We start from the raw sequence: 24033 nt of genomic DNA, 5'->3' as shown, positions 1-24033 counted from the left end.
TTCACTTACACCAATGGACAGATCATCCAAACAGAAAATTAATAAGGAAACACAAGCCTTAAATAACACAATAGACCAGAGAGATTTAATTGGTATTTATAGGAAATTCCATCCAAAACAGTAGATCACACTTTCTTCTCAAGTGCGCACGGAACATTCTCCAGGATAGATCACATCTTGGGTCACAAATCAAGCCTCAGTAAATTTAAGAAAATTGAAACCATATGAATCATCTTTTCTGACCACAACACTATGAGATTAGAAATCAATTACAGGGAAAAAATGTAAAAAAAAAACCCCAAATACATGGAGACTAAACAATACGTTACTAAATAATTAAGAGATTACTGAAGAAATCAAAAAGGAAATCAACAAATACCGAGAGACAAATGACAATGAAAACACGACAATCTAAAACCTATGGGATGCAGCAAAAGCAGTTCTAAGAGGGAAGTTGATAGCTATACAAGCGTACCTCAAGAAACAAGGAAAATCGCAAATAAACAATCTAACGTTACACCTAAAGGAACTAGAGAAAGAAGAACAAACAAAACCCAAAGTGAGTACAAAGAAAGAAATCATAAAGATCAGAGCAGAAATAAATGTAATGGAAACAAAGAAAACAATAGCAAAGATCAATAAAACTAAAAGCTGGTTCTTTGAGAAGATAAACAAAATTGATAAACCATTAGCCAGGCTCATCAAGAAAAAAAGGGAGAAGACTCAAATCAACAGAATTAGAAATGAAAAAGGAGAAGTAACAACTGACACTGCAGAAATACAAAGGATCATGAGAGATTACTACAAGTAACTCTATGCCAATAAAATGGACAACCTGGAAGAAATGGACACATTTGTAGAAAAGCACAACCTTCTGAGACTGAATCAGGAAGAAATAGAAAATATAAACAGACCAATCACAAGCACTGAAATCGAAACTGTGATTAAAAATCTTCCAACAAACAAAAGCCCAGGACCAGATGGCTTCACAGGCGAATTCTGTCAAACATTTAGAGAAGAGCTAACACCCATCCTTCTCAATCTCTTCCAAAAAATTGAGGAGGAAGGAACACTCCCAAACTCATTCTATGAGGCCACCATCACCCTGATACCCAAACCAGACAAAGATACTACAAAAGAAGAAAATTACAGACCAATATCACTCATGAATATAGATGCAAAAATTCTCAACAAAATACTAGCAAACAGAATCCAACAACACATTAAAAGGATCATACACCATGATCAAGTGGGATTAATCCCAGGGATGCAAGGATTCTTCAGTATATGCAAATCAATCAATGTGATACACCATATTAACAAATTGAAGAATAAAAACCATATGATCATCTCAGTAGATGCAGAAAAAGCTTTTGACAAAATTCAACACCCATTTATGATAAAAACTCTCTGGAAGGTGGGCATAGAGGGAACCTACCTCAACATATAAAAGCCATATATGACAAACCCACAGCAAACATCATTCTCAATGGTGAAAAATTGAAAGTATTTCCTCTAAGGTAAGGAACAAGACAAGGATGTCCACTCTCGCCACTATTATTCAACATAGTTTTGGAAGTCCTAGCCACAGCAATCAGAGAAGAAAAAGAAATAAAAGGAATACAATTTGGCAAAGAAGAAGTAAAACTGTCACTGTTTGCAGATGACATGATGCTATACATAGAGAATCCTAAAGATGCCACCAGAAAACTACTAGAGCTAATCAATGAATTTGGTAAAGTTGCAGGATACAAAATTAACACACAAAAATCTCTTGCTTTCCTATGATGAAAAAATCTGATGAAAAAATGATGAAAAATGATGATTTTTACTAATGATGAAAAAATCTGAAAGAGAAATTAAGGAAACAGTCCCATTAACCACTGCAACAAAAAGAATTAAATACCTAGGAATAAACTTACCTTGGGAGACAAAAGACCTATATGCAGAAAACTATAAGACACTGATGGAAGAAATTAAAGATCATACAAACAGATGGAGAGACATACTGTGTTCTTGGATTAGGAGAATCAATATTGTGAAAATGACTGTACTACCCAAAGCAATCTACAGATTCAATGCAATCCCTATCAAATTACCAATGGCATTTTTTGCAGAACCAGAACAAAAAATCTTAAAATCTGTATGGAGACACAAAAGACCCCGAATAGCCAAAGCAGTTTTGAGGGGAAAAAAATGAAGCTGGAGGAACCAGACTCCCTGACTTCATACTATACTACAAAGCTACAGTAATGAAGACAATATGGTACTGGCACAAAAACAGAAACATAGATCAGTGGTGACCAGAGTGTCAGAAATCCCATCCTCTCCCTTCCCTGTGTCTCCCTATACGCAAGAGGGAGAACTGGGTGATTTTTTCTAACACAGTTGGTAAGTGGTAGAGCTAAGTACCAAATGCAGGTAGGTCTGAATCTAAAGGGTGACTATTATCTAAGAAAAATCCTATCCCATATCTTCCTGAAGGGCAGCTCTGTTTCTCACAGGGTCCTCCAAAATCTCCAAACACCAATGACACACAGCCCCAAACACTGACCCTTAAAGAATCCAATTAAGGAGCCAAAGAAACCCCCATCAGAGTGTCACTCGTCACTGGCCCACATAAACACGAGCAGCACAGCCCCTCTCCCAGTGATCGACAGTCACGTAGCCTCAATCAGCAGCCTCGCAGGCCTCAATCACTAATTCCCTCAGGACTCACTAATGGAGCCACATTCCCAACATCACTGGCAGCTGATCACTGACCTTCCAAAACTGCCAATGGCCAAATCATGAGGACTATCAGAGTATACAGCACCACCCCTCAGTCCTTGACTGTCAGGGTCAAGATTTTTCTGTAAAGGGTCTGAGATTTTACCCTCTTAGAAGACAGCAAGTTTTAGAGATGCTGACAGAAGACACGAGATTCCTGGGGCAAAGACAAAGGAGTTTACTATTCACGGTGCAGCAAGCAGCACGTACATCATATCAGCACCCCATGTCCTCGAAGTCCCACAGGGGTGACATAGAGGGACCCTGGTGGATGCTGCACACACAGTGGGTTTACATCACAGCCATGAAAAGCTGAATTTGGGGAATCCAGCCTGCTGTTTGTCCCAGAGGGAGACATTACCTCATCCCTCAAGGTTCCTCACTGTCAACACAGCCCTGAGAAATGGCCAAGGTAATAAGTGGTCAGAGTCCATCTTAGACAACCAGGAAGTAGTCTAAGGTCAGGCTATTATACTGCACCCCACACAAAGGAGTTTAGACTGACTTTCGGATGTTTGGTGTCAGCATCAATAATGACAGCATCCAAAAGCAAACCCCGTCCCCAGTGGAGAGACGTTCTATGCCTCAGTCTTTCCTCCATATACAAACACATAACCCGAAGGAACACGGTTCATTTCAGTTCAGAATTTGTTGTTAGACTTGACTGGGAACACCATGACATTGGTTTGGTGAAGTCCAATGGGTGGTAACGTCAATCGCTAAACACAGCATAATCTGAGACCATTCAGGTGTTGGGGGAAGCAGATGAATTTGTATCAGTCAGATCTGAACGAGGTCATGCTGGCCCATGTGTTTGTACAGTTATGAGGGAGGTCTGTCTTCAGGAGGTGACATTGATGGCCTAGGGCACAGCAGACTAGTTGCGGACCAGCCATGTTCTCATGAGTTTTTCTGTTTTTGTCATCCCAAGGAAGTGATGACACACCTGGTAGCAGGTCAGATCCAATCTAGGGGACAAAGAACATTAATTGACTCCCCATCTCGCACCTCTCAGGGTCTAAGATGTTCCTTGCCCAAGTACACTCCTTCCATAGCCATGAAATCAGTGTGTCCCATCGCAGTGCCTATAACTTCACTTTTATTCAATCATCTCCTGTTTGCACACAGACCTTTCATCCAGATGCAGGGTCAGGTGCAAGAGGACAAAAGGCATTTTTATAAAGTTGACGGAGATTTTCTTTTAATGTCTTCTATCTTGGCCCCTGTGGGCCACTGGAGGGGAATTCGGTAAGCAGTGTCTTCAGTCAAGTGGTCAGTGTTGTTATGATCTACGACCACGTCCATCCAACAAAGGAATCCAGGTGACTGAACCAGAATGAAGTTCAAATCCCCTAGTCCCCTTTTGGGCTGAGTTGCCACCCCTTTTGTCCTGACCATTACCCAGAAGGTATCCAATAGGCGATGATCCCTTTCTGGTGACAGCCACATCCAGTGACCAAACTGACTTACTTAAGCGTGTGGACCAGGAAGAGGTAGAGAGAGGTAGAGTCTGAAATGCTTTTGAGTCCATTTTTGAGGAGGCTGTTCAATGTTCAACAATATAAGATACCTGCTGATGGTAGGGAGCACTGTTGGGTGCATCACTGTCAGACTGCAAACAGTCTGCATCAGAAACATAGAGATTTTTACTTTGTACCCAGTCTCTGATGGTGGATGTGTTCCCATATCCAAGGGACAATGGCAGTGATCTGAGCAGCACAGACTCCATCCGCTGCTTGATTCTAGTTGGTCTCATCAGAGAACAGGCCCATACTATGGGTGTCTACATCAGTCACCCAGACTGACCTCAACCACTCGCCATCCATTACAGATTCCCACAGGCCACCATCATTGTCCTCAGAAATCCCCATTCACTCTCACCAGAGACCCTCTATCAGACAACCTTCTCCATCACCATCTCTCAAGCCCTAAAATTCAAATCAAGTTCCAACTCTATGCCAACTGCTGTTCAGCTGCTTCTGAGAACCACTTCCATTTCCAGTCCCCACCACTAAGATCACCTTTTCTAAGGGCTGCTCTTTTTTTCACAGGTACAGTGAGGCCACCATTTCCGTCCAGCACGAGAAAGCTAAATTGCTCTAAAGCTGTGATTTTCCAACTTTTTAAAGTATCATAGCCTTTTCAAAAACAGAAAAGGGGAAAAAATAAAAATAAAAAAAATAAAAACAGAAAAGGGGGAGTGCTACTTGTGGAATTTGGTTTTCCTCGTTAAGCAAAACAAGGGTCAGTCAAGGACAAGACCCTGCCTTTTCTGCCACTAGCCGCCCCGCCCCCAGCTCAAGTAGACCTGCTTACTGGATGATAAATGTGTCAGTCAAAGCAAGACCCTCCCCTCGACAGCCAATAGACCCGTGCTACGCAGGGCCCCGTGGCTCAGACATTCTGACTCGTTGGAAGGGCTATCAATCAAGTCCCCATTCCCGCCCCCTGCTCGCAGATGAGCGGCGGGTCCAGAGCCTGCACTCACAAACAGGCTGGCTGGTCCATCCGTCCTCCACCCTCTCACTCAGCACACCCAGCGCCCCAGGAGCAAGAGCTCTTGATTGGCCATCTGCTGCCCTTTCAGATGGAGAACCCATCCTCTAGAGGTGGCAAAGCTGCTGTGATGAACAGCTGATTAACCCAAGGGCTGTCACTGGCCCACAGATCTGTCACGACTGGCTCCACCTCTTCCCAGACATCTCTTGACACGAAGACGGGCGTGCCTGCAAACAGGCTCTGCGCGCATCCCAGCTTCCCTCTGCTGGTCCTTTTAAGGTGTCCGGTTTGGAGCCCAGTCTCCACCAGGGAAGAGAGACCGTGGCGCAGTGTAGGTTTCCCAGACTGTAAAAGCGCAGAGGGAAAGAGTCCCTACGCAGCCGCATTCTGGAAAAACAAAAACCTGGGGGTGGGTCCAAAACACTTTTAAAGATTAACTCAGCGAGCTGCTTCTTTGGCGTTCTCACCTAGCGCTTAGGTATTGGCTTTCCTTCAGACTGCACGGGAAATTTTACTTGCATGTGTGCACGTCTGATTTTTTCAAAATATATTTAGATTTTCTGTAATTGTGTTTTCTGTAAGATTCTGTAATATGGTAATGGCGGTGAGTAATTCACTTACAACTCTAGTTTGAGTTGAAAAACAAAAGTAGTAAAAATAACCATAACTACAATACTCTTATTGGTTACACAATGTAAAAAATATATAAACTGTAACATCAAAAACCTAAATTGTGAGGAAAAGTGTAAAGTTTAGGAGTGCTATTGAAGTTATCAGCTAAAAATAGGGTGTTGGGCCTCCCTGGTGGCGCAGTGGTTTGAGAGTTCGCCTGCCGATGCAGGGGATACGGGTTCGTGCCCTGGTCTGGGAGGATCCCATATGCCGCGGAGCGGCTGGGCCCGTGAGCCATGGCCGCTGGGCCTGCGCATCCGGAGCCTGTGCTCCGCAACGGGAGAGGCCACAACAGTGAGAGGCCCGCATACCGCAAAAAGAAAAAAAATAATAATAATAAAAAAAATAAATAAAAATAGGGTGTTATAATTTCAAGATAATTTACATGAGCCTCATGGTAACCATAAGGGAAAAACCTGCAGTAATTACACAAAAGAACATGATAAAAAGTCAAAACATACTGATACTGAAAGAAATCAAAACACACAAAAAAGACAGCAGGATAAGAAATAAGGAACAATGGATCTACAAAAACAGCCAGAGGATAATGAAAATGGCAATAGTAAATCCTTACCTATCAATAATTACCTTAAATGTAAATAGATTAAATACTCTAATCAAAAGACATAGATAAAATAGATGAAAAAATACAAGACCCAACCATATGCTGCCTGCAAGAGACTCACTTTGGTCTTAAAGACACATATAGACTGAGAGTGAAGGGATGGAAAAAGGTAATTCAAGCAAATGGTCACACACACACACACACACACACACACACACACAGGCAAGTGTAACTATATATCAGACAAAATAGACTTTAAATTAAAAATGGTAGGGCTTCCCTGGTGGCGCAGTGGTTGAGTCTGCCTGCCGATGCAGGGGACATGGGTTCGTGCCCCAGGCTGGGAAGATCCCACATGCCACGGAGTGGCTAGGCCCGTGAGCCATGGCTGCTAAGCCTGCACGCCCAGAGCCTGTGCTCCACAATGGGAGAGGCCACAACAGTGAGAGGAACCCATACCACAAAAAAAAAAAAAGGTAAATTTTATTAATCAAAAGCATTTTTCAGGGTCAGATCCCAAATGACCCCTCTGAGCTTGTTTTTTCAAAATGAATCTCCCCCCAAAGAGGCCACGTTTGTAGGGCAAGTGGAATTTTCTGAAAAAGGGAGAAAGTGGATTCTAGGTGAGAAAAATAGTGGCCCAGAGGTTGTTATGACTTAGAATCTTGGCAGAAGCAGAGGCTGGAAACTGTGTAAATAATGTTTTTCATTTAGATGGAATTTGTTCAAATACAGACACACACGCACACACACACACACACATGCCAAACCTCGGTGTGTCACCTGGCCCCAAACCACCATTCCTGCCTCGTCTTGATGGGTTTAGGGTTTTTGAAGATTTCCTCCATCTCCCCGTCCTCTCTCCTCTTTCTCCTCTTTCTTTCTCTCTCCCCCTCATTAAAATAACAACCTAGTTTATTTTTGTTTAATTGCTGGTAGCATGACCTCAATTACAAGGACAACACAACTAATGCAGTTTGTGTGTGCTGTGGAGGGAAAAAAACTCAAAAAGAAAAAAAAAACCTAGAGAATGAATAGTAAGGGGGATTGTACTTTTAAACGAGGGGAGTCCTCTTTGAGAAGTTGATGTTTAGCAAAACACTTGAAGGAGGTGAGGGAGTTGGAAACAGGATAAAAGACAAGGCTACAGCATTTCAGGGCCCCACTTCAGGTCCTCTAATTGACACCTCGTGGCTGCTCTTTTCCTAAAGTTCAGCTGAGACCCTGGATCCTCATTCTGACCCTGTCAGAGTTCCCCAAACTCTCTCTACCTTTGAGGCAACTGACTCCAAGAATCCTGCAGCTTTTCTGACAACTGCTACCTAAAGTACCTGACTGGCCTAAGTAATTTTTCAAACCTTGCCTACTGGAACCACAACTTTCAATACCACACCCTAAACCTCTCAGTAGTGTCTGCCAGGTTTCCAGAACCACCTTCCATACCGAGTCCACAATCTGAACATCCCCAAAACCATAGTTACCACAAGTTCATTTTATAGGGCACTTCCATGGCCACTACATTAATGTTAATGAGGATTCATTCATTCAACCAATATTTACAAACACCTAATCTGTGGCAGACAGTGTTATAAGTACTCTCAGGTTAATCCTCTCAAGATCCTTAGGAGGTAGTTAATGTCATTAGCCCGAGTTGATAGAGGAGGAAAATGGGAATATAAGGTCACACATTGGATATGGAGAGGGCTGTGATTTGAACCCAGTCTGGCTCTAGAATCCATGCCCTTAACCCCTGTGACTGTCTTGCAATCATAGGTCTTGTTTCAAAGTTCTCTCTTCAGTTAGACACTTCCCTTAGGTCTTTCTTAAATGTCATCTCAGTGAGGCCTTTTCCATGGCCATTCTAGCTAAAATTTACACACACACACACACACACACACACACACACTCACTATGCCCTTTCCTGTGTCATTTTTCTCCTTAACATTTATCACTATATTATACATTTTACTTATTTATCTTGCAATTATTACTCCAGCTTGTTACTTGTTCTTTACATTTAATATCTGTGTCCTGCACTAGAAGTCAGCTGCAAGAGGGCAAGGATTTTCACCTGTTTTATTTGCTGCTGTATCCCTTGTCACACAGTAGGCACTTGGTAAATATTTGTGGAATGAATGAAGGAACCCTTCCCTTGTGGAATGAAAGAATGAATAAGTGAGTGAATGAACCCTTCCAATGATGGCTGATTCCAGGCTGCCTTGCTTGGACCCTGGTTGGCCCTGGATTCACCCTCTGACTCCCATGCTTTTGACCGCAAGTGTATTGGCTCTGTTTACAAATGTTAACGTTTAAAATCAGAATTATACCAATTCAGATTAATTTCTATTGAGGAAGTTTGCCCTGGAGTTAATTCTGAGCCAATGTAAGTCCTTGTTCAATGCCGTACAGTGGCGAAGTTAACCCATAGCCAATTTTGTCCATTTTCACTTTTCTGAAATTGTTTTCAATGGGATGAATCATTTTTCGGTTAATCTTTACAGTGATAATTAGATCCACACATCAATATTCTTATCTGTGTCATATTTCAGCAATAATAGCTTTGCCCCTGATATCTCCTTGCCCTCAGGCTGCTCCTTGAACAGCTCAGGCACATTCTTGCTTCGGGGACTGTACTGGTTGTTCCCTCTGCCAGGAATGCTCTTGCATCTGTAGTTCATCTCTTTCTTTCTTCACATGTTTTTCCACAAAAAAAAAAATCGCCTTTCAACAAGGCCTAAGCAGACTACCCTATTCAAATACAATCTTCTCCCATCCTGCACTCCTGATCCCCCTTACTGCTGTTATTTATTTTTTTATTGAGATATAACTGATTTACAATGTTTCAGGTATACAGCAAAGTGATTCAGTTATATATATATATTTATATTTATATATATATATACACATATGTATACATATATACGTATGTATATATTTCAGGTTCTTTTCCATTATAGGTTATTACAAGATATTGAATATAGTTCCCTGTGCTATACAGTAGGTCCTTGTTGTTTATCTATTTTATATATTGTAGTGCATATCTAATCCCAAACTCCTAATTTATCCCTCCCCCGCCTTTATTTTATTTTATTTTATTTTTGCGGTACTCGGGCTTCTCACCGCTGTGGCCTCTCCCGTTGCGGAGCACAGGCTCCGGACACACAGGCTCCGCGGCCATGGCTCACGGGCCCAGCTGCTCCGCGGTATGTGGGATCTTCCCGGACCGGGGCACGAACCCGTGTCCCCTGCATCGGCAGGCAGACTCTTAACCACTGCGCCACCAGGGAAGCCCCCCGCATTTATTTTTAATTTAATGCATACTTATCACCTCCCAATACACAAATATAATGTAATTTATTGTCCTGTTTATTGTCTGTCTCCCTCTGCTAGAATAAAACTCCACAAGGGCAGGAAGCTTTGAATCTTTTGTTCCTGCTGTATCCCCACTGCCTATAATAGTGCCTGGCACCCAGTAGGCACTCAATAAATATTTGTTGAATGAGTAGCTCCTGTTCTTCTGAGCTTTATTTATGGCAAGTTTTCACCAAGTCTAATATTTCAGGATTGCAGTTTGCAGGTTCATGTTTGGTTGAGAGCATTGGTTCTGTTTTCCCTTAACACATTTTAAAGTTCACGGTTTTAGCTGTTGTCAGTTTGTTCTGCAGTGATTATGTCTATCAGTAATAGTCACTGTGAACCCGGTAAGATATTTTGTTTTTATTTCCTGGGTAATCCAGGAGAAAAACTGTATGCAATCCCCTTAGACAGTCCAGAATTGTCTGGGATGGGCTTTGCTAAGCTGGGTTTTCAGTCAGCTTCTGGTCAACTTTGTGTAGTGTGTAAAATCTGAACTCCTTCCAACAAGGACCTGCTGTCTAGCACAGGAAACTGTATTCAATATCTTGTCGTAACGTATAATGGAAAAGAATCTGAAAAAATATATAACTGAATCACTTTGCTGTACACCTGAAACTAACACAACATTGTAAATCAACTATACTTCAATTTTTTAAAAAAATCTAAACTCCTTCTAACCATGGCCCATGGGGCCCTACAGATCTGGCCCATGACCATCTATATAACCTTGTCTCTAACCACTCTTTTGCTGGATGATTCCAGTGATTCTAGTAAGCACAATATTCCAGCCACACTTGCTTTCTGGCAGAATTTATCTCATCTGTTGGTTTCCATGCTTGTTTATCCTCTGTCTCACCCACGGCCTTGAGGTAAAGTCCATGAGGACAGAGACTGTCTTAGTTTGGGTCCTTCCAGAAGCTGACCCTGAGACAAAGATTGAAGTCAAGTAGTTTATCTAGGATGTGATTCCAGGAAGCACCTGTCAGGCAGCGGGGAAGTGAGGAAGTGAGACAAAGAAGGGAGGGCAGCCGATGAAGAGTGTTATTAAATGACTTAGTGCTGTGGGCAACTGGGACTTGTTCCCACTGCGGAGTTCTGGAGGCCAGTGGAGAACACACACCTCGGGGATGTCCCATCTGAGGGGCAAGGGGGCAGGGGTACTTATCTACCAGCTCTCGTCAGTCATTGGCTGAGGGCTGCTGCCAGGAGGTGTTCATTTCCTGACCCCTCCAGCCTGCCAAGCCCAGAGGCAGAATGGCCTTATGCAGCTTGAGAGGAAGCCCTCCAGCCAAGAGATGCAGACCCTGGCAGTTGGCAGTTGGCCAGCACACACCGGAGCAGTGAGGGAGCTGACAGTGTCTGCCACAGGGACTGTGACTGTCTTGTTCACTGGGCCTTGCACATAGTACGTGCTCTATTAGACTGAAAGATGAAGCTGGTTCGTACCTGTTATTTTGCCAGAGCAAAGCTGGGCCCCATACATCAAGGTTCAAATACCCTTGGGGCCAAACAGTATGGTGAAAACATTGAGTGTAAGGTCTCTGACCACTCACACTGGCCTCCACACCCACCCTGGGAAATTCCTGAGGACAGGGATCCTGGTATCTGTCATGCCTGGCACTGTCAGGGTTTGACACATAGTAGGCACTCAACTCCCACTCCTTCATCCCAATGTGGTCCTTAAAATGTCAGTCAGTCACCAGAATGGCTACAATGAAAAAGATGGGGAGTGCTGAGTGATGCTGAGGATTCACCACTGGGGAAGTGTAGATTGGAGGATTGGCATGATTTACAAAGCTGATCATATGTCTACTCCCATGATTTAGCAATTCCATTCTTAGGTATAGGCCCAAGAGAAATGAGTGCATATATCCATCAAAAGACATATACAAGAATGTTCACAGAAGAATTATTCTTAATAGCCCCAAATAGAAAACTACCCAAATGCCCATCAACAGTGGAATAGATGAAGTGTGGTCTATTCATGGCAATGTAAGAGAATACAGCAGTGAGGATGGGCAAACTACTAGTTACATAACGTGGATCCATCTCACAAACATCATGAGACTGAACGTTGTTAGAATTCCAGAGAGTGATTACCCTTGGGGGAGGTGGGTGGACTTGAAGGGAGCACATTCTCTCTCTGGACCTGGGTGCTGGTCATATGGGTGTGTCTAGTTTGTAAAAAGTATATGAGCGTTGTAAACTTACGGTGTGTACACTTTTCTGTATGTACATTTTAATTTAATGGTTTAAGAAGAGGTGGCCAGTGTGGCTGGGGCCCATGAAGGAGAGGAAAGGTTGCTGTCAGAAAGGGGGCAAGGACATGAATTTTAGGATTTGGTCTAAGTGCAGCTTCTTGTTTGACCAGAATGGAGGTTTCTTGAGAGCCTGAGAGTTTGATGAGGAGGCGGGGTGGGGGGGGGGGGGGCGGAGGGGGCGATCAGAAATGCTCTTCCTCAGGGGCTGTAAGCCTGAAGGGCATTGATGGTAGGGAATGGCACCTATACCAGAGGTAACAATACCAATGTGTTGCAGCACATACTGTGCCAATCCCTGCTCTAAGTGAACAGATATACCGAAATACCGGCCCTCGTGGAGCTTACATCCTGGTGGGGGTTAGTGGGGGGACATATTCTCTGGGCCAAGGGTAGCTATGGCTGCAACAGGCTACTATTATTATTATGGGGGTATTCCCCCCATATACTCAGGTACTCGGTGGCTGGGATAACACGCCCCTTTCAGTCCCTGTAACTGTCGGCTGGAGAGTGGAGAGTGCTCCCTTTACACATTAGTACTCTGCTTTGGAGCTGCCCTCGAGTTGGGAGACTGGCTCCACAAGGAAGCATTCAGGGAGTGACACTGCTCACTTCCAGGAAGGTTCACCTGGACAGCGCTCCCACCTTAGCCTCATACAAGTGAACTAGGACTCCTCCTGACTCAGAAGCTAGGGTTAGGGGCATCACCTGTAGTGGTGGGTCCATCACGCCAGATGTTCTTCCGGTAGCCAGTGACTGGGGGCTCCTGCACTCCCCGACACCCCAGGCAGGGACATGCACAGAGATGGTAGTAATGAGCATGTGATATGGGAATCTCAAAGTGTGAGCTGTGGAAGGGGGCCACAGGGGAGAGGGCAGAGATGCCAGGGGCACGAAGGGGAGTCCAGATGCCCAGAGTTAACGGGGATCTAGGAGAGACTCCCTGGAAAGAAACAAAGACAGAGCCAGAGCAAGTGTCCAACTCCATCTGCCAGATCCAGAGAGACGGAGACAGAGAGAGCCTGAGAATGAGCCCCTGACGCAAGGACATGGCCTATTCCCAGAGAAAAAGAATGGGGGATGGGGTGGGCAGTGGAGAGAGACTTCCTGCTCGAAAGAGAGACACAGAAAGACAGAGAGAGAGATAAGGGGGCAGGGAGAGAAACAGACACACACGCACACACACACACACAGAGATGTGCATCTTGAGTTAGAGACCATCCAGATTGGGGCAGAGGGGAAGCGAGAGGCATCCAGACTCACCAAGACACAAGACAGAGGCAGAAACCCCAGAGCTGAGAGAAACAGAGAAGAAGGCAGGGAGGGAGACAAACACTCATCCTCAGCAATAGAAAAGCCCTGCTCTGACCCACCACCCTCAATCCCTGGTCGCCCCGGCCCTTCTTCCAACATAGGCGGTCCCAGTGTGGTAGGTTTTTTCTAAATACGGCTGCCGTCAATTTCTTCTCATATGCTACACCTTGATCCAGAGAAGGCCTGAGCCACCACATAAAAAAGCCCAGGCTATTCTGCTGGAGAGAGAGGCCACATAGAAGACTCAAGTACCAAACATGGGAATACAGAAGCCATCTTGGACGTCCAGCCCAGTTGAGCCTCCAGATGATTCCAGCCCAAGCCACCCAAGGCCCCAAGAAGGACCACCTAGTTGAGCCTGGTCAACCACAGGACCATGAAAGGTAATAGTAAATTGTCGTTTTAAGCCACTGAGCTTCAGGGTGTTTGTCACATGGCAACAGATAACCAGAATACCCAGAAAAGGCTTTTAAAGCCTGACATCCCACTCCCACATCCCCCTTACAACAAAAGCAGCACCAGCCAGTCACAGTTTCAGTCCCTTTAATTAGGTGCTCTGAAGAGAGGGCAGAATGGCAGACAAGGGGTGGAGAAGGTGGTGCTTCTTAAGCCCCTTTCAGTAACCGGTCAGTCCTCATCCTCTGACAGCTGGATCTTGCTGGGGTCGAAGCAGTTGGAGTCCATGATGGGGAGGCCATTGGCCTCTCGGTATTTTACAAGCCTCTCAGCTTCCCGACGGGCCCACTCCTGCATCCTGGAGGCAGCAGCGTGGGGGTAGACGTGAGGGAGCCTCAATGGACACCAATCCCCATCTTAGCTCCCCAAGGACAGGATTTCTGGCAGTCTCCTTCAATCTCCACCCCTGCTTCTGCCCCGACCCGTCCCACTCTCTTTGACACCCCATGCACCTGTAGTCAGGCAGATAAGCCACAAAGGTGCTGCCAAGGACCAAGATGATGGAGAAGCCAAAGAAGAAGATGACCCGCATGTTCCAGAGGTCCACAGCAGGGTCCCTGTCATAACCGTGGGAGTCTGGGTTCTATGGCAAAGAGAAGAAGAGGTCAATGAGGGCTTCCTGCTGCTCCACAAAGCCTTATGCTGGCACTGCATAACCTGGTCTCCAATTTCACCTTGGACCAATCTCCCCTCCCTCCCTAAATTCCTCTCTATTCTTAGGACTTGTCAAGCTCCTTCCCACCACAGGGCCTTTGCACCTGCTGTTCCCTCCGCCTGGAAAGCCTTTCCCCCAGATCTAGTCGTGGCTGGATCTGTCTCCTCATTCAAGGTTTTGGCTTCATCTTCACTCCCCTTAGGAGGCACTCCCTAGTCACCTTATCTATTAAGTTGAACTATAGAAAACTGCCATTTTTACAGGTCAAAAATGGCTCAACCTATTAACTCCCTACCCCCAAGTCACTCTCCATCCTCTTACCTTGCTTAACTTTCTAGCATTTACTAGTTTAACAAAGTAGCATATCCTCCAAATCCTCTGATCACATCATCTTATATTATTGATTACATACTCTATATTACTGTTTTCTGACATTTTACATGTTTATTTTCAGTATTCTCCACTACCGCGTAAGCTCTGTGAAAGCAAGGGCTTTATCTGATTTCCATACTGCTGAATCCCTAAGCACCCTGAACTTAACCTGGCATTACAGCAGGCCCTCAATACATAGTTACAGAATGAATGAATAAATGAATAAGCATCCTATATATCCCAGCCCGTCAACCAGAGATTAGTATTAATGAAGTACCTATTATATGCCAGGCCTTTTCACAAGCACAGACTGCACAATATCCCAGTGAAGTGGAAAGTGGCAAGAATAATTAACACCTTCTGATGGTGAGTACTTACTAAGTGCCACCTGCTGTTTTGAGCATTTTGACTCATTTAATTACACGAGGCAGGTGTACTGTAGTATTTTATTTACTTAGAAGGTGTCCTAACACTTCCCCCATCTTACATAGAAATTGAGGCACCAAGGGGTTTAGCTACTTGCCCAAGGTCACTGCCTGTATTCCAACCCAGGCGTTCTGATTTCAGTCTCTGATATCGGTATAGCACAGCAGACCTGGCTCCACCACACATTCAGTTATGTGAGCTTGGACAAGTCACTTAACATCTTTATGCTTCAGTTTCCTCATTTGTAGAATGGGTACACTAATACTACCTACCTCGAAATAAGGCTGTTATGAGGATTAAATGAGTTAATATATCTAAAGTGTTTCAAACACCTGAGCAAGCGCTATATCAGTGTTTAGTATTACCGTTGTTATATTGCTTCAAATGTGTTTTGAGCAATGTCCACTTCAGGGTTGATATCTGTCTGCAAAATAAGGCCGATCTCGCCTCTGGCCCTGAACCCGAAGGTGATCGGGGGACAAAGGAGGAAAACAAGCTAGGCAAAATTCCCAAATCTTCGAGGATTTCGCCAGCTGCGCAATCTTCAGCCGACTAAGAACGTCCTCTACGGCGCCCCATCCGCCGGTCCCCGATTGACCCTTCCGGCGTCCCGTTTCCCCTCCCTCTCACCTTCTCATAGAGGTTTTCGTCCTCGGGATCTGGGTCCTCCTGCCAGCGTAAAGTCGGTTCCGGCGGCCGCTTTCCCGCCACAGCGGACGGGGCGATCACAGCCCTGGAGGAGCTGGATTCCCAGCGGACACGGGCAGCCGGGAACCCTCGCCTCGCCGCCACCGCCAAAAGGCGGCGGCCGCACAAACCTAACATCCCGGCCGCCATGACAGATCGTTCTGCAGTTTCTCGGGGGCGGGGACGGAAATGTGACTGCGCAGCTGCACCTGGTCCGAGCGCGAGAATTGTCGCTCCGCCCCCGCCGCACTAAATAGGTCCCGAGCTGAGAAAATAAATGTAGCACTTGTGTAGATTCCGTTCCAACCAATCGCACAGAGAGCTCCCTCGCCCTCTTGCGAGAAGGGCGGAGCTTCCGTTGGCCTTTCATCTTAGAAGGAAGCCAAGCTTTCTTAAAAGCGCCTCGCCGGATTGGCCAATTGCTGCTCCTTTTCTCGACTTGTGGGCGTACACACGGGGAGCGGGGAGGTGGCGTACACTTGCCAATCAGAGCAAGCCGGGGCTGGCCGATGGCGGACGGCGACCAATAGACTGGGCAGGCCAGAGCCCGCTCCCTTAGTAGGTGGATGGTGGTCGAAGCGCCGGCTCCCTTCTTGTCGTCGCCATTTTGTGCTGGTGATCGCGGCCGGCTGGGAGTGGGCGGCAGTGGGTTTCCAGGGGAGGGTAGCGCGCCTCGCGCTTCTCCCCTCCCTCCCTCCCTCCTCCGCCCTTCCCCCCCTCCTCCGCCCTTCCGCCCCTAGCCTCGGACTTGGTAGCTGCGCGGATCGGCTCCGGCTGAGCTGGGAGAGTTGGAGGAGGTGGCGGCGGGCCGAGGTGATGTCCGAGAGCCCTCCCTTGACAGCCCGGGCCGAGAAGGTGAGCGTCGACGCTGATCGTGGGGGCGGAGGTAAGGGGCCCGGGTGGGGGACGGGGTGCGTAGAGGAGGCGGGAGGGCGGACTGCGGGCGGCGGGTCTGGGCTTCGCGAAGAACCGATCGATGCTTGCACGCTGAGCCGGGGAGGGGGTGTCTTTTTGTTTTTTGTTTTTCTCCTTTAGAGAGCAGAGGCGCGTGCGCGATTGGGACACTGGATGGGTGCACGCGGGTTGGGGGAAGGGAGGGACGAATGGGAGTGGGCTACCGTGGCTCAGTGTGTCTGCGACGCCGAACTTTATCCGTGGGAGGCGGGTGTCTGCGACTTTGCTTTTTATTCATGGAAGTGTGCTCTCTGCTCTCGTGTGTGACTTTGGTACTTACCTACCCATGGGGAAGTGTTTTGTGGCTCTGGTCCTTATTCTTGGGTGGGGGAGGAGGGAGAACGTCGGTATGACTCGGGTCTCTATCCTCGGAGTGTGTGTCTAACCCTGGTCCTTATCCATGGGGAGGGGTCCTTATCCATAGAAAGTCTTCTTACGATTGGCCCTAATCCACTTACTGGGTGGGGGCGGGGAGTGCAAGGAACGTGTGTAAGACTTATTTCCCCTTCTTTTTTTTTGGGGGGGGGTTCGTATCTGTTACTCTGACTCTCATCCTGTGAAAGGGGGCCTCAGTGTGTGATTATGGCCCGTGTTGATTGTGGGTTCCTGTCTGTGATTTTGGCCCGTAGTTATTCGGGGCTCGAGTCTGTGACTTTGGTCCCTATCTGTTGTGGATACCAGTGTATGACTCTGGCCCCTTTTCCAGATCTACTGAGGGTTTTGTCTCTGGCTCTCATCTACTGGGGCCCCTGGTTGTGATTCTAACTCTTACCCATCTGGGAGCAGGTAACTCTGGTTCCCTGTGGCTTGAAGAGGAAGAGAAGATTGGTGTGAGTGTATACAAGGAGGAAAGGTGTGGTGGCAACCTAGTGTTGGGCAGGTGCTGTTAACGCCTGACTTTGCCTGATTCTTGTTTAGAGGGTGGGGCCTGAAGATTCTGGGATACTTCGTGGTGACCCCTGGCCCGGTCACATGGCTCTCAGGCCTTCCTTCGTTCTCACCGCAGCCCAGAGGGTTGCGGGAAGGGACTGCCCTTCCATCCCAGCAGAGTAACGGCGGTTCAAAACAGGCTCCGAAAGGGCTCCTTATTACGTCTGAATAACTTGGGCCCGGAGCCCTGGGGAGGGAGCCGCCTTGGGGGACCTGGCTGTGCATAAGAGACAGGGCTCAGGGCTGAGCCAGTTGCCCTGTGAGGGCCAAAACTGTGTTGGCTGGGAGCCTAGGGAGGCGGCAGCTGTCTCATTGCCAAGTTACCCCTTCGCCCCCTGAGCCTTTCGTGGTCTCCTGCTGTCTCATAGTGGGCAGCCAGCGTCTTCTTGGGAGGATGAAATGGCACCTGAGGGCTCATGGAAGAAGCCTGGTGGGTGCCTGGGACTCCCGTTGTGAAGTCTCGCCTCCATGCCTCATGTGCCTGATCTCAGACAAGTCATCCAGCACTTAGAGCCCCCCTGGGCAGGTAGCTCCGGGCTTGACTTGTCTCCCAGTCTCAGATGGCAAAGCCCTGATCACAGAATTGGTGGCACCACCGGGTCTCTGCAAGATGCTGTCTGCTGAAGGCCATGCTGTTTCTAGGGCGGCCGGCTGTAGCCTCACGTTTGTAGGGAAACGAAGCAGCAGGCCAAATAGGGACTGCCTTCCTGCTCTGGTCCACAGGAGCGCTAGGAGTTGGGAAACAGCGTCGCTGGGCTCAGGGACAGCAGAAAGCCTTCACAATAAGCGTTTCTCAAGGAGGCCCTCTCTGCCCCAACTGCCTTGACCCCTTCCTTCTGCTCTCTCCAGAGTCCCTGCAGGAGGCATCACCCAGGCTGGCAGATCATGGTGGCAGCAGCGGGGGTGGCTGGGAAGTGAAACGGAGCCAGCGGCTGAGGAGGGGCCCCAGCAGCCCCCGCAGGCCCTATCAGGACATGGAGTATGAAAGACGGTGAGTTACCTGCTCCCACCTTTACCAAGCAACCTAGGCTTGTCCCTGTGTGAGAGTTGATCCAGGAAAGTGCTAGGAGAGGGCTTTTGTGCAGAAAACAACAACAACACCAAAAAACAGCGCAGCAGATGATTGGTTTCTTTTCAGCAGACATTTTTACTTGGCACTTGTGAGCCAGGACCTGTGCTAGGCTCTGGGAGTGCATTGGTGAATTGAGACAAATAAGATTGTAGCCTTCTCCTTACTTAGGGTCTCACAAGGGAGACCACACAGTTTACAGGTCATTCATTACAAAACAGCTTGATAGGTGCCATGTTTGGTTGCAGGGTGGGAAGAGATCAAGAGAAAGGGAGGAATGGAGACTGATGCCTAGGTTTCCAGTTTGGATGACCCAGATAGGTATATGGTGCCATTCACCAAGGTGTGGACAGCCACTGCAGGAGGGGAGGCAGAGGTGCATGACAGATGAGCAGTGGGTGGGTTGTAAGTGCTGTGGATTCTCAGGAGAGAGGTGTGGGCTGTAGCTTTGGGTTTGAGGGATGGAGAGGAGTGCTGCCTTCAGAGTCAGGAATTTGCCCAGAAAATGTATGGGGCAAGCCAGGTCAGATAGTATTACTCAGCACTGCATTTTTAAGATTTAGGATTCAGGGACAGGGTGGGCTGAAGTTGGTGTGATACTTGTCTTGGAATGGGACACTCTTAGACAGTTATTTTTAAACTCTGGTACGAACAAAAAACAGTTGGGACACTTGGTGAAATTCAGAGATCCTGGGCCATTCCCTTACCATACTGGTGGATCACCTCTAACGAAGATGATTTACTCCTGACATTTAAAGATTGTAGAGGAAAGTAGACCTAATTGTCCCAGAGAGCCTCTATTAAGAGTCAGTAGATGTATGAAAAGTCAGGGAGGAAATAATTTTTTTAATGTCTTACAAAGGGTTTCTGCTACCACTACCTTTTCAAAAATATAGAATTATAATATTTTGTTTTCTGAAAAGTGATGAGCCCAAACTTGAGATGTGGTCATCCTCTAGTGTTATTCAGCCTTGACTTTCTTTCAGAATGTCTTTTGAAAGGCATTCGATTTTGGATGGTATTCACTGGAAGAGCTCTGTGGCAGTTTCTGAGTTTGAGTAGGTAAGATACTTGCCTCAGACTTTTATTACCATATAAAGCCACTGGCTTTCTTTTGGCTTTTAAAGGACCTCAAGTGCAGAGGTTTGAGTTAATCATACTTTTCCAGTTCAAGGTACATTTCTATCATAGGTTGGTACAAGACCTTCTCTTGCCATATTTATTTTTTCCTTTTTTATTTCCAATACCCATAGCTGTAGGCAGCTGCTCTGTTGTGTTTGAAATGTATCCTTCTAAAATATGTACTGTTGTTTCGAGTGTGTGTGTTTTCAATTTACACAAATGGAAGAATATTACAATCTTCATTCTGTTTCCTGGACTTTGTATTACTCAGCCCTGCATTTTTAAGATCTGTCTGTATTGCCATGTGTATGTTAGTGCTTTGCTTCTAGTTGGTCCCAAAGACACCATGGGGTGTGCCTACTGCCTTTTACTTAATGATTGCCTCAAGGATGGATACCTGTTTTTAATTTTGGTGTGCTGAAATTCATCACTTTTTTGTCCTATAACCTGTCCTTTCAGAATCTTGTCTATTCCTATCTCTGGGTCACAAAGATTGTCCTCACTCTATAGTTTTACCTTTTGCATTCACATCTTTAAATCCATCTAGAGGCCACTTTTGAATATGTTATAATGTAGGTTCTGGTTTTATTTTCCTCCATATAGTGGGCAGTTTTCCCAGTACAGCCCCCCAGATACTCCATTCTTTCTTTATTGATTTGCAGTACCTCATCTCATTTTAAGTTTCCTCATGTACATGGATCTGCCTTGAGTGATCCGATTTGTTTCATTGGTCTATTTGTTATTCTGGTGCAGAACCCTACTGTTTTTCTTACTGTGGCCTTATAGAATGTCTTAATAGCTCCTACTTTGATCTTATTTTTCAAAGTTGATTGAGTCATTTTGGAGCTTTATATAAAAAACTTATCAAGTCCTTCAAAAAGTTCAAGAATTTTGATTGAGATTGCATTGAATTTATATATTAATTTGGGGAGAATTGTCAGTTTTGTAAGTAGTCATCTCATCCTCTGAAACAGGTCACAAAGATCTATAAAATTTAAAGGACATAAAAATCTGAATAAACCAAAATGCAGGTCTTTGGTATTCCTTTTTTTTAAATTGATGTATAATTGATGTATAATATTATATAAGTTTCAGGTGTGCAGCACAGTGATACAGTTTTTAAAGATTATATATTCCATTCATAGTTACTATAAAATACTGGCTATATTCCCTACGTTGTACAATCTATCCTTATAGCTTATTTATTTTATACATAATAGTTTGTACCTCTTAATGCCCTACCCCTATCTTGTCCCTCCCCCCTTCCTTTTCCCCACTGGTAACCACTAGTTCTCTAATCTGTGAATTTGTTTCTGTTTTGTTATATTCATTAGTTTGTTTTAAGTTTTAGATTCCACATATAAGTGATATACAGAATTTATCTTTCTCTGACTTACTTCATTTAGCATTAATACCCTCCAAGTCCATCCATGTTGCAAATGGCAAAATTTCATTCTTCTTTATGGCGGAGTAGTATTCCATTGTATATATGTACCACATCTTCTTTAGCCATTTATCTGTTGATGCACACTTAAGTTGCTTCCATATCTTGGCAGTTGTAAATAATGCTGCTCTGAACATTGGGGTACATGTATCTTTTTGAATTAGTGTTTGCATTTTTTTCAGATATATACCCAGGAGCGGACTATTTTTAGTTTTTTGAGATGCCTTCATACTGTTTTCCACAGTCGCTGCACCAGTTTACATTCCCACCAACAGTGTACGAGGGTCCCCTTTTCTCCACATCCTCACCAACATTTGTTGTCTGTGTTCTTTTTGATGATAGCCATTCTGATAGGTGTGAGGTGATACCTCATTGTGGTTTTAATTTGCATTTCTCTGATGATTAACGATGTTGAACATCTTTTCATGTGCCTCTTGGCCATCTGTATGTCTTCTTTGGAAAAATGTCTATTCAGGTCTTCTGTCCATTTGTAAGTTGGGTTTGTTTGTTTCTGTTTGTTTGTTTGATATTGAGTTGTATGAGCTGTTTATATATTTTGGATATTAACCCCTTATTGGTCATATAATTTGCAAATATTTTCTTCCATTCAGTCGGTCGTTTTGTTTTGTTGATGGTTTTCTTTGCTGTGCAAAAGCTTTTAAGTTTAATCTGGTCGTGTATTGTTTGTTAAAGTAATTCCTAGGTGCTTCAGTAGTCTTTATTCGCATCTCGTCTTTTTATTTTCCAAGCTGGTATTTACTGGGGTAGAGGAAAGCTGTTGGTTTTTGTAAGTTATCTTATCTCTGCTGTGTTCCATTGTTATCTCTACTCATTCATTGTTGGCTTTGATGGTCTTTCTAAGTAGTTAGCCATGTTGTATACAAACCAATCCTGGCTTTTCTTATTTCTTTTTCCTCACTTATAGCACTGACCAGGACTTTTGATACCATGTTAAATAGTATCCGTGATGCTGATTAAGATTCATTTTAGTTAAGAATCACAAGTATAGATGCATTTTGGCAGGTTGTAACTGAAAATCCAAAGAATAATGGCTTAAACACTATAGTTTATTTTCTTTCCCATAAAGGATATCTGCAGACAGACAGTCAATCCAGGCCTGATAGGCAACCCCTTTTGCTTAACCATCAAGTGTGATGTATACTGTAGGCTTTTAGAATATAGTCTTTAATAAATCAAGAAAGTTCTCTAATTTTAGTTTGCTAAGACTGAACAGAAATGAGTATTGAACTTCATAATTACGTGATTTTTTTCCTCCTTTTGTCCATCAACTTCATAAATTGCATTCAATTGCATCCTTGATATTATTGAGATATACCCTCCTTGATCATGGTATGTATGTGTATGTTTATAACTTCTCATTTTGAAAAAACTTCAGATTTACAAAAAAAAAAAAAATTGCAAGTACAACGAACTCCCTTAATCCTCTACCCAGAACCACTAATTGTAAACATTTTGCCAACATTTGCTTTACCTACCTACAAGCCTACTCCTTCCTCCTTCCCCCTCTTTTTTTCTCCCCTCTCCCTTTTCTCCTCCCCTCGCCCTTCCCCTCTTCCTTCTCCCTTCCCTCTACCCCTCCTCCACTTTCTATACATAACATTTTTTTTCTGACTCATTTGAGTTAGTGGCAGGCATGACCGGTAAGTACTACAGCATGTTTGTTCCACTTTCTCTTTCATAATCACAGGATGCTTATCAATATCAAGAAATTTAACATTGATACAATACTTTTATCTTAAAGTCTATATTCACATGTCATCAGTTCTTCCAAAAATGTCTTTTATAGCTGTTTTTCCCTAATCCAGTATCCAATCCAAGATCACACATCACATTGAGCTACTTTGTTTTTTAGTCTCCTTTAATCTGGAATAGTTACTCAGTCTTTGTCTTTTATGAACTTGATGTTTAAAGAGTACATGTCGGTTGTTTTGTAGATGTTTCTCAATTTGTTTTTCTAATGTTTACTCATGAATTTTTGGAAGAAAAATTATTTAAATAATGTTGTGTATACTTTTAAAACACTGTTACATTTGATTAGATAATTGTTTTATTTAGGATATTTGCATCTGTGTCCATCAGTGATGGGGTCCTATAATTTCCTTTTCTGGTATTTATCTGGCATTGAATCAAGATGGCCTCATGATATGAATTGGGCATCTTTTGCTATTTCTCTCTTTATTGGAGGAACTCATGTAAGACTTATCTGTCCCTTGAAAGTTTGGTAAAGCTCACCTTTAAAGGGGCCTGGGTTTTTCATTGTCATTTTGTCTACTTCTGCCAATTATGGCATTTTATGTTATACTCATTTTGTGGAGATCCTCTTATATTATGATTCAGTCCAGCTTCCTAGAAATGTATTGTGAATGGGGACTACCTTTGGAAGGTATTTAGTCAAAGTGCTCTCTGGCCAATGAAAAGTATCCCTTACTATCCAAATCTTTTCCCTTCCTGAGTTTAGATAGC

General features: G+C 44.7%; 2 protein-coding genes across 8 annotated transcripts in view; one reads left to right on the top strand and one right to left on the bottom strand.

Annotated features, from left to right (window-relative positions):
- Positions 1 to 13960: 13960 nt before the first annotated feature.
- Positions 13961 to 16240, bottom strand: NDUFB11 (NADH:ubiquinone oxidoreductase subunit B11). The gene is made up of 3 exons (XM_060087261.1): positions 15974 to 16240; positions 14343 to 14473; positions 13961 to 14188 (listed from the first exon to the last, which is right to left on the bottom strand). The coding sequence occupies exons 1-3, from the start codon at positions 16178 to 16180 to the stop codon at positions 14062 to 14064; spliced, it is 465 nt and encodes a 154-aa protein (XP_059943244.1). The 5' UTR covers positions 16181 to 16240; the 3' UTR covers positions 13961 to 14061.
- Positions 16241 to 16571: 331 nt separating this feature from the next.
- RBM10 (RNA binding motif protein 10) overlaps positions 16572 to 24033 on the top strand; it is a 29296-nt gene continuing 21834 nt past the window's right edge. For 5 of the 7 annotated variants that reach the window (XM_060088087.1, XM_060088091.1, XM_060088090.1 and 2 more), the window contains exons 1-2: positions 16632 to 16916; positions 18764 to 18905. In XM_060088087.1, coding sequence (XP_059944070.1) covers positions 16847 to 16916; positions 18764 to 18905 — 212 coding nt within the window. In that variant the 5' untranslated portion in view covers positions 16632 to 16846. Of the gene's footprint in view, positions 16917 to 18763; positions 18906 to 24033 lie in introns of all 7 variants that reach the window. The other 2 variants (XM_060088085.1, XM_060088089.1) reach the window with 2 other exon arrangements.

Source organism: Mesoplodon densirostris, chromosome X (assembly GCF_025265405.1).
Source record: "Mesoplodon densirostris isolate mMesDen1 chromosome X, mMesDen1 primary haplotype, whole genome shotgun sequence".
Classification (NCBI taxonomy): domain Eukaryota; kingdom Metazoa; phylum Chordata; class Mammalia; order Artiodactyla; family Ziphiidae; genus Mesoplodon; species Mesoplodon densirostris.
This window is presented reverse-complemented; position numbering and strand designations above follow the sequence as displayed.

Excerpts from the sequence above, each read along its gene's own strand:
- NDUFB11 (XM_060087261.1), bottom strand. The coding sequence starts at position 16,180 with ATGGCGGCCGGGATGTTAGGTTTGTGCGGCCGCCGCCTTTTGGCGGTG. Across the intron at positions 14,474-15,973 it reads ACGAAAACCTCTATGAGAAG|AACCCAGACTCCCACGGTTA; the intron begins GTGAGAGGGAGG and ends TCTTTGCCATAG. Across the intron at positions 14,189-14,342 it reads GCTTATCTGCCTGACTACAG|GATGCAGGAGTGGGCCCGTC; the intron begins GTGCATGGGGTG and ends TGCTGCCTCCAG.